This window comes from Homalodisca vitripennis, unplaced genomic scaffold (genome assembly GCF_021130785.1).
Source record: "Homalodisca vitripennis isolate AUS2020 unplaced genomic scaffold, UT_GWSS_2.1 ScUCBcl_420;HRSCAF=2372, whole genome shotgun sequence".
Classification (NCBI taxonomy): Eukaryota; Metazoa; Arthropoda; class Insecta; order Hemiptera; family Cicadellidae; genus Homalodisca; species Homalodisca vitripennis.
Genome location: NW_025776571.1, coordinates 113,090 through 123,592, shown reverse-complemented (window position 1 = coordinate 123,592; position 10,503 = coordinate 113,090). Strand labels below are relative to the sequence as shown.

Here is a 10,503-nt window from a genome sequence, read left to right as displayed (position 1 = left end):
TCACTTATACGTTTGGTTTATTTAGCTATGGATTTCTCGATTTCGTGTTTCGTGTGAAATTTAGTGAACTTTTTTACTGATATTTTTACAAGTAACAATAATTCAGACACTGTTCTTACAGTAAAATTACGTTTAATAGATATTATAAAACATATTCATCTTTAAAATATTACATTTTAAATTTAATGTCGCATTGACTATTAAAAATATATGTAGACCTGTTTTAGTAATAAAAGTTTACTGGTGTAATAAGCACAGTAAGCGTTCTGCCTACATGAGCATCTTTATATTTTAATTGAGTTTATCTTTCTTACCACTGCACATTTCATAGCAATAAACCTTTCTATTAATTACTCATTGCTGTTTCAGAATAGGAAACGATATATTTGCTGTTTCACCTTTAAGTGGGCATTTAAAATAATGTTTCACTTATTAATCACATAATCGCAATTGAAAAAAAAACTGAACGAACTTGAACAAATTTTAGTAGTAATTATTCTTTCAATAGCTTTTTAGTAGTAAGATATTTAAATAGAGAATAAATGATGATGAACTGCAGTAAATGGGACATAGATAATTATGAACTACACAAACACGTGCAATCTTTGTATATAAAGCAGTGAATATCAGACGTTCATTATCAACTACAGTCCCTGTTTTTGGGTAAGTTAATATAAGCTAACTTACCACTTTATTTTTAATAGTTGATACTGTAAACAGGGTGTACATTAATTACAACTACTAGTTTACCAGAAACTTATTTTTGGAGGGCTTACATTAAAAATGGACATCCTTACAGAATGATATATTCCTGTAAATGCTTATAAAGGGAAGTATATGGTTTTAGTGTTGAGGCGTTAGCCTAAAGTGCCTTAAACTATATGATTAATTAGATTTGTTAGCTTTATGCCTAAATTTTCAACTAATCACATAATTAAGTTGTTTACAAATATTGTTTGAATAAATACAAGACTCAATTTAAAAATTATATATATATATATATATATATGTTGTGTGTGTGTGTGTGTGTGTGTGTGTGTGTGTGTTTCAAACATCACTTAATAAGAAAAAGGTAAAAGCTTAATTTTTTCGATATATCTCGAACTGAGTGAATGCAAAAGTTAAAGTGAAATTTTAGATATGTTACACACATAAAAATATGTTTCATAAATATCTAACAACATGACTATTTTCAATTTAGTATTAGTAGTTTCTAGATTAAACAATATTTCAGGTCTTGCATTTGTTGCATGATACTGGTCATCTGCTGCCATTCAACTTTTAAATTGGCACACCAGAGCTTCAGATAGTTCTGAAGCGTACATAAATACAGCTTTTAAAATTGGACCAAAATAATTGGTGTTAGAATAATATAAATTATACATATTGATTCCTTGTATATTTTTTAAGTTTATAGTAAAAATGTTAAAAGACATTTTAAAAAATGGCCCACTTATTGCACCTTTATTATTACAAAAGAAAGATTTTTCATAATTATTTAAAAGTTATTTATGGGGTGATATGAGAGCCTTAACAAGCTCAGTGCATTTTCCAGCTCCAACTTCTCCCATTTTGAAATTATTGACGTATATCTCTGTGTCGCAATGAAACCATGATGTGGTATATTGTGCTAGTCGTGAGCCTCATCAACCGCAGACCTGTTTCATCTGCTTTTACTCCAATTATGTTACTTACGACATAGATCTGTCTGTTGCAGTGAAACCATGATGTGGTCTGTATTGCTATTGGTGACTCTCTGCATGGTCCTGATGGAGGTTATCCCATCCTCTCAACTACCAGCTGAGGATAATGAAATGTTCGCCTTCCAAAATGGACATTTAGGAGACGGGCCGCCTGGTAAAAGAGATGTGAGTTTTGGTAGGTACTCAAATTAGTAATATTAATACACACTAAGTACTTTATAATATGATGGCATAATTTAAACAATAATATACCCAGTGCAGAGCTAAATATCTCCTTAAAAATGTCTTGTTAAAAGAACTGAGAAAAAGTTTACGAAAGGTGCTGTTAGAGTATTAAATTTTCAGTTTTTGAGGATAATGATATGTTCGCTTTTCCAGATGGGCAATCAGGAGACGGGCCACCTGGTAAAAGAGATGTGAGGTTTGGTAGGTATTAAAATTAGTAATATTAATACAAACTAAGTACTTTATAGTATGATAGCGTAATTTCAACAATAATATATACAGTGCAGAGCTAAATATATCCTTAACAATTGTCTTGGTAACAGAAATGAACTAAATTTTACGAAAAGACGCCGTAAGAATATTAAATTTTCAGTTTCTGAGGATAATGATAATTATTATGTTCGCTTTTCCAGATGGGCAATCCGGAGACGGGCCACCTGGTAAAAGAGATGTGAGTTTTGGTAGGTACTCAAATTAGTAATATTACTACAGACTAAGTACTTTCTACAATTATAGCATAACTTATACTATAATATAAATAGTGCAGAGGCTTATATCTTCTTAAAATTTTACTTATAAACAGAACTGAACTAAATTTTGCGAAAAAAAAAACGCTGTAAGAATATTAAAATTCCGGTTTCTGAGGATAATGATATGTTCGCTTTTCCAGATGGGCAATCCGGAGACGGGCCACCTGGTAAAAGAGATGTGAGTGATGGTAAGTATTCAAATTATTAGTATTAATACAGACTAAGTACTTTATAATGCGATAGCATAATTTAAACCATAGTATATACGGTGGAGAGCTTAATATCCCCGCAAAAATTGACTTGTTAACAGAAGTGAGCTAAACGTTACGAAGAGGCACTATAAAATTCTTATATTGCTTAGTCCTAATTAGATACTAAATTGAAGTATATTTTTTGTAAAATTTTTTAGCACTTGTAAGTCTATAATTCTTAAGAGGGAATGGGAACCTAGTTTACGATTACGTGATTGTCGGATAAACCTCATTCCTCAAGGTAAACGCATTACACCTATTCAGCTACGGTTAGTGTATGTTACGTTAGGTTATAGGTAATGATAGATTGGTTTTTGTTAGCTTACGTGTGATAACGTAATTTACACGTAGGTGATATTCACTGCTGATTTACCAGCGCTGATAAATCCATATCTTGTGATGTTAGCTTCTCACTTTTGGAAAATCGTAAAATAATTATCGTTTGATTTTTACTAATAGTTCCCTTCTTATATACATTTTTATTTCTATGTAAACATTTAAAAATATTCTTCGTATTATATTCTGATTTGAATATTGTTGAACATGGAATTTATTTGTTAAAATACTATTGTGTTATGTTTTTAATTCTTGGTTTGGCTCCTGTTTCTAGGTTTAATTAAATCAGTGTGTTAATTATAAAGAGTTCTAGGATCTCAACAATTAAAAAATGAACACTGGGTTTCCTGTTTTATTTAAACATAGAACTACTTGGAAGGGAATTGAGGCAGATTAATATTATTATAATATATTATATAACTGTATATATTATATTGAGAATCGCCTCGTATCGGCATTGAAAAATAAATGGCTGCGTAAATAGCGGATATTCATACGGTAGGCAGTTGAAAAGTATGTTTTATCCAAAATAGTATAAAACTTGACATATGTAACTTAATTATTTATTTAAATTGTATTGTCAATTTTTTATATCTTACGTAACTCCTACTTATTATTTCTTTATTTATATTTTTCTGGTAACACTAGCTTAATTCGTAAATTTTAAGGGAAATAAAAGCGATAAAAAATTTAAATAAATTAATAATTATTCTTGTCTGAAATTTTTGCCTTTTAAAATTTGTTATTAATTTAACATTTAAGTTCAAATGTTATAAAATATTTACATACCAAAATTAGTTTCATGTAATTATAAGTGCATGATGTAATGAATCTCTGTTAAAAATAGGAAAAAATTGTTTAATCAACAGTCGAGAACAGAAAATATCCTTAGTATCATTGCCCTCATGTGAACTAGTAGCACAAGATTGACCACGAGATGTCATAGTTCTAGGCCTATGGTGTATCTCTGTGCATTTTCTCATGTTCCATGTACTTTGTTACGTATAATCAAGATGAAACTTTTACAATTAGAACAATTTATTACCAATCGCAGTCAGACGCCAGTACATCCTCCGGAGTCTCGGCTGTGTTGGCCTAAAGCCACGGTGCCCAACAAAATAGTATTACAGTAGCTCAAGACTGGCCTTATTGTATTGCAGCTCTAATCCAACTTATGCTTGTTTTTCTTGGCCTTGATACTTGTACTTTTTGAACAATACTGTATAATCACGATGAAGCTTTATAGAAATAGTTAACGACAAGGGCAGACTGTTACACGGAAAGAATTGTTGGCCTCCGTCATTGTGCAGAAGACGTTAGTAACGTAACAGCTCAAGACTGGCCTTATTGTACTGCAGCTCTAATCCAACTTATGCTTGTTTTTTCTTAGCCTTGATAGTTGCACTTTGCGATCAATACTGTATAATCACGATGAAGCTTTATAGAAATAGTTAACGACAAGGGCAGACTGTTGCACAGAGAGGATTGTTGGCCTCCGTCATTGTGCAGAAGACGTTAGTAACGTAACAGCTCAAGACTGGCCTTATTGTATTGCAGCTCTAATCCAACGTATGGTTGTTTGTTCTTAGCCTTGATACTTGTATTTTGTGAAAAATACTGTATAATCACGGTGAAAATTTATAGAAATAAATAACGACGAGGGCATACTATTGCACGGAGAGGATTGCTGGCCTCCGTCATTGTGCAGAAGACGTTAGTACTGTAGCAGCTCAAGACTGCCCTTATTGTATTGCAGCTCTAATCTAACTTATGCTTGTTTTTTCTTAGCCTATATACTTGTACTTTGCGATCAATACTGTATAATAACGATGAAGTTTTATAGAAATAGTTAACGAAAAGGGCAGACTGTTGCACGGAGAGGACTGCTGGCCTCCGTCATTGTGCAGAAGACGTTAGTACTGTAACAGCTCAAGACTGGCCTTATTGTATTGCAGCACTAATCCAACTTATGCTTGTTTGTTCTTAGCCTTGATACTTGTAATTTGTCAAAAATACTGTATAATGACGATTATGTTTTATATAAATAGTTAACGACAAGGGCAGACTGTTGCACGGAAAGGATTGTTGGCCTCGGGCATTTTGCTTACGACGTTAGAACTGTAGCAGCTCAAGATTGGCCTTGAATCGCACCACTAAGCCCACGTTCTGCTTGTGTGTAACTTTGCCTTAGTCTATAAACTTTGTGAATAATTCTGTTTAAGAATTGCTAGTTATTTTTTCCTTGTATTGATCATAGATGTAATATTTTATACTATCATGATAATGGAGACGTTTTTTAGTCACCTTGCAATCCTGAATGTTTTTTCAATAATTTCTTCATTATCTCTGTACAATATATACGAGGAAGACCAGTATCTAAGTAATCTTATAGCCTGGCTATACTTATGTTAATACATTGTGGGAGTCGAAGCTAATTGTGAACGCCTCAAAGGTACTATCGCACGAAACACCGCCAGCTCATGGCACAATATTAATTATTCGTGATTGATCACATTGGTAGCAAACACGCTTAGAGCTTTTTCAAACATTCCGTCTGATTTTCTGAAGTGAGGATATAACCAAGATTTAACCTGCAGTATCTCGTCTCCCTGCTTTGTTTGAGGAGAGGGTACCAAAGACTAAATACAGAGTGCTGCGTTTATCTCCGTTAAAGTGTGGATCACATAGAGGATAATTGATACACCGTTTCTACGGTTGTATATTTAAAGTTAGCTATGACTATCTACTGTGGAGACACTATCAATGTTGAAAAACAAGCCTCTCCACCATCGGCATTTACGGTAAATCGGTGTCTGTGTAAACATACACGCAAGAAAGTATTAGCCTGGCTTCCAGATAAAAATGGACTGCATTATCGGACGCTGGTTGTTAGGCTGGTATATTTTCCGGACAGAAATATTCTATTTCATAGCTATGCTTCCCGTAATGGAACAGGATCCTGCTCCGGTTTTCCGGTCTATGTAAAACTCTACTTTTTAATAATTTTAGTACTAGCAACGAAATAATGTATTGGGAATTGACACTCCACTCAAACGCTCAATCGTTATTGCTTGGTAGCTTAAAACTTTAGGAGAGGAGTGTGAAGTCAGACTCCTTATATGTAAGAAATGAGAAATTATCAAAAGTATTTTATATTATTCTTCAAATTTGTTACGTGTTATGTAATGGAAATCGCTGAGTTTGCATGCCAATACTTTAACTCTATATAGCTTGTTTCATTTTCGATTTATCCTGTGGACAGATAAACAAACAATCGTACAGGAAAGAAATGTTAACATTCACGGTGACCTAAAAGAGAAATCGTGTGTGAGCTTACATAGTATTAGGCTTCTATGACGCTTAGTCTAATTCAATGTTTGGACAGCACCATAATATAATTCATTTTGCCTATGTATAAACCTCATGCTAGGTTTTTTATCAGTACGCAAATAACATTCCTGGTAAGCAAACGAGGGTACTACCACAAAGGTGTGCAATGGAATCTTATATTGCCAGTAACTTCCAACATTAAGCACAATATATTATAATATATTTCTACTCTGATTTTAAAAGTGGCATTACAATATCACATGATAGTACACAGTTTGTTGAAATGCAAATAACAAGCAAAAATATTCGCTCTGCTAAATCCGTACTATTGACCTGCACTTATATCAAACGCAGTGACGCAGTTATGATTGGAAAAGCAGGATTTATGTGAGTGTTGAGTTTAGCTCCACTTTACCTTTCTCATATGTGCAGCAACTGAAATCAACCGTCTTCCACACAAGCAAATCTTACTTGAAATCAAATCTTCTAAACAGTACACAGCTATGGTGAGAAGGATGATTCAGTGAGGCTGTGAATGTTAGGTGTTAAACCGATGCGGGGATTTCCTTTTAACTTTTTTTTATCGCCGAATATTTTTGGATTGCTTTCGAGGAGCATGACTCGAGATTTAAGAAGTCTGCAACAGCATCAGATTTTAGACGCTGCACTAAGAAGAAGGTGAACTCGAGCTAAAGTCAACATACGTATTGACTCAGTCCTTCCCATCTTATCTGCGTTATTAAGATTCAGTAGCTCCACCGTGCTTTTGGATCGTGTCAGTCAACATCATAGTGCTTTTAGTTGTGCACCTGATGAGACATGAGTATATAGGGTGCGTAATGAAAATAATGACCATTATCTGGAAAATACATCATTTAATCATCCGATTGATAAAAATGGTAAAATACTTCAAAATAGTCTCCTCATGCATCAATAAACCTGCGTAGACAATTCTGCCACGCTTGGAAGCACCCTGGAACTCCTTCACTGGAACGCCTCTCAGTACTCTTATAACTTCAGCTTGGAGGTTTCCCACTGAATCCCAGTGCTTTCCCATCAGCTCTCTCTTCAGTCGGTGGAACAAAACAAAATCACACATAGCTATGTCAGGGCTGTAAGTAGATTGGGGCACCATGGAGGTCTTGTTCTTGGTAGGGTAGTTGGCAACTACGAATGCTATGTGGCTGGGGACATTTTCGTGGTGGAGCTTGAAGATGACTTTAATATCAGGCCGGACGTGGGCGATCTTGCATTTCAGTCTCAAGCACCTCCAGACAAAGGACTGCGTTGACAGTTTTTCCTTGCGGTACAAACTCAAAATGGAAGATTTCTCAAACGTCAAAGAAGACTAACAGCATTATTTTGATACGAGACATGTTCATGTGAACTTTTTGGGGTTCGGGAGAGGATTGTATGTTATTCTCCAAAACGACTTATTTTATTTCGTCATGAAACTGAAATTTCATTATTATCATTTAAAAAGAGGAATTTTAATATTTAAATTTAGTATTAGAATCTAATTATGCATTTCTAATATTGCATAATTTAAATTTGCCCATTATTATCTCTTGTACTGTGAAAGAGAGCTCTGGCGTGGATTTCTGTAACTAATAGAATGAGTTACAGATTTCAAGAACAAATTTAGGTCACAACTGTTTGGTATTGTTTTTAATTTTTGAAATATATCAATCAAACCAAAAATAATCATTTTTTATATCTTAAATAAACATCAACGAGTAATGTGAACTGATTACGAATTTTTTGCTTACTAGCAACGCTAGAAAGATTGTTGTAAAACACAAATTATAAAATGCCTCTCATAACAATATATACATATTTTCTTTTTATTACGCGAAAAATTCAAATATCTATTGCTGTTTATTCAATACGAAATATTGTAAACTGATTCTCCCTGTACTCTTTGGGTACTAAGAGGATTATACATAGCACCTAACACGAATTAGTAGCTTTTACACAATACTTAAAAATACAGTGTATTAACTATATTTAATTTGTACTTATGTTAGCGCTACATATAAACTACTAATAATCGCTAAAACTAGGATGTAAACTGTTTTGTATAGCGAGAAATAGCAAGTAAAAACTATGATTAAAATTAAATTAAAGTTACTCATCCTTGTAAGTCCTGGTCCTGGTCCTGCTTCTGGCCAATCATCGTGTACCTGGTGCTACTTCCACGACTAGCTGTGAGTTGAAAATTTGAAAAATGCAGCGCCATAAAACTTTAGACTTATTTTAAAACATTCAATAATAAATGCTATTTTGTTTCCAAGGATATAAAATAATATTGTACTGAAACTGCTGCTTACGTTTTAGCTTACGTTAGTGCTGACGTCACAACTACTAATAACGCTAAACTTTTGTTGTATGATTACCCCAACACATAAATTTTAGAGGCACAAATGGGTAAATAAAACTGAACTATAAAGATTCTTATAAGTTTCCCCCTCTCTGATAAATGTGTAACATTATTTTTGTTTGGATGCAATATCCAGGGAAACTTTACGACATGACATCTTTTACTATTTCTAATTATTCTACAATACGCGACACGACATGACATTTGGAAACTTCATTTCCGAATTTAAAAAAAAGGATAAAACTGAATACAAAAATTTAAAACATCATTTTAAAATTTAACCAATCACTAAATCCCTCTATGAGGCCTGGGGCGAGTTGTAATAGTATACAATCAAATTAATGTACACAAACTGGGTTGAGTTTCTTTTTAAGTGAAGTTATCTTTAAATTTGAAATACTTTTAATTTAATATTCTCAGGAATACATAATTATCCCAATTAAGTTCTGTACAATAATATTACGTTTACAAAAATAATCAAATTTATAATTTATTATTTTCGTCAACGGTAAAAAAGATAGCGCCACATAAAAATATTGTTGATCCTTACACGGTTAAGCTTTTTAAACCTATCAAAAAACAATTTCCACCTATTGTATGGTTAATAAAGTTCTTAACTTAAAATATAAATCTCCCAATTGATATTAAATATTTCTATGTTTCCATGAAGTCATTGGTAGACATTTAATTTTGTTCCTGCAACCTGTTAGGCCCAAAGAAGCTCACACCGTTTCGACTAGAAGTTAAGCGTCAACCTCTTTATGAGAGACTTACTAATTCATGCTGTTTGTTAAGTAATTTAGCAGCATTGTACGTATTAATTATTGAGTAATTCTTAACATAATAAATAACTTATAGAGTAGTTCTGTTCCGATTAAAATCATTTATTAAAATAATTATTATCTGTTTTATTCTTAAATAATAGTAACAAAGTTACTCTCAGTTACGTTTTATATTTATTTAAAAAAGGAATGTTTTAAAGATAAATAATTTTAATAAAGCTGAACTGTTTCCGAAACTAAATGTTTAATAACTAAAAGATGTGTTAAAAAATAAAAAATAATTGTTTGTACTATGACAGGAAACAAATAGAGGAAAATAAATTTAATTCTGAATGTCTGTGAAGGTTAACTTCAGAGCTCTGGTGATGATTTTAGAAACTAATTGGTTAAATCAACAATTACAGACCACATTCGTACTCAAATCTGTAACATATAGTTATTATTTTATTGAGTGTAAACAATTAAATGTTATTAAGATATGGATTTTATTCCTAAGTCAACTAGCATTCGTTTAATTGAAGTCATGTTCAATATTGCACTGCTATTAAATGTTATTATTATGAGTGATATCTCTAAGACATAATTAAGTAAATAGTACTCCAAGTATCTTTACACTATTTATGAGATATGTTTGAACGGATATTATATAGTTTGGTGGATGTGTCGAAACTGATTGTAAACTGATTCTTTCTGCACCCTTATAGTACTGAAAGGATTTGAAAACATAAATCTCATGTTCTTCTTAGCTCACAAAATATACGAAAGTTATTTGTTGATCAAGATGATCTTCCTCATTGTAAAAACTCTACTAATTTAAAAAGAGTTGAAACTAAATAGAAACTGTTTGACTGTTCACTGTAAATTTAAACTGCAATTATATAATTACTTAGGGACGGAAAATACTATTTTCTTGAGTTATTTAAAATGAGCATTTATTTGATATATATAATATTGTAAAGACAAGTT

At 32.4% G+C, this 10,503-nt stretch overlaps 1 protein-coding gene across 13 annotated transcripts; it reads left to right on the top strand.

Annotated features, from left to right (window-relative positions):
* The first annotated feature begins 530 nt into the window (after window positions 1–530).
* LOC124370702 (eukaryotic translation initiation factor 3 subunit A-like) lies at window positions 531–5,266 on the top strand. 13 transcript variants are annotated; one of them, XM_046828985.1, is made up of 6 exons: window positions 574–663; window positions 1,718–1,878; window positions 2,082–2,129; window positions 2,342–2,389; window positions 2,599–2,646; window positions 4,889–5,046. In XM_046828985.1, exons 2-6 carry the CDS (start codon window positions 1,725–1,727, stop codon window positions 4,960–4,962), a joined length of 372 nt encoding a protein of 123 aa, XP_046684941.1. In that variant the 5' UTR covers window positions 574–663; window positions 1,718–1,724; the 3' UTR covers window positions 4,963–5,046. The 13 variants fall into 13 exon arrangements, with proteins under 13 accessions (XP_046684946.1, XP_046684952.1, XP_046684951.1 ...); XM_046828987.1 differs by lacking the exon at window positions 4,889–5,046 and adding an exon at window positions 4,497–4,860; XM_046828988.1 differs by lacking the exon at window positions 4,889–5,046 and adding an exon at window positions 4,298–4,380.
* Window positions 5,267–10,503: the final 5,237 nt, after the last annotated feature.

Coding starts and splice junctions, on each gene's coding strand:
- LOC124370702 (XM_046828985.1), top strand. CDS start 1,725: ATGATGTGGTCTGTATTGCTATTGGTGACTCTCTGCATGGTCCTGATG. Junction 2,390..2,598: donor TAAAAGAGATGTGAGTTTTG/GTAGGTACTCAA, acceptor TCGCTTTTCCAG/ATGGGCAATCCGGAGACGGG. Junction 2,647..4,888: donor TAAAAGAGATGTGAGTGATG/GTAAGTATTCAA, acceptor GAAGTTTTATAG/AAATAGTTAACGAAAAGGGC.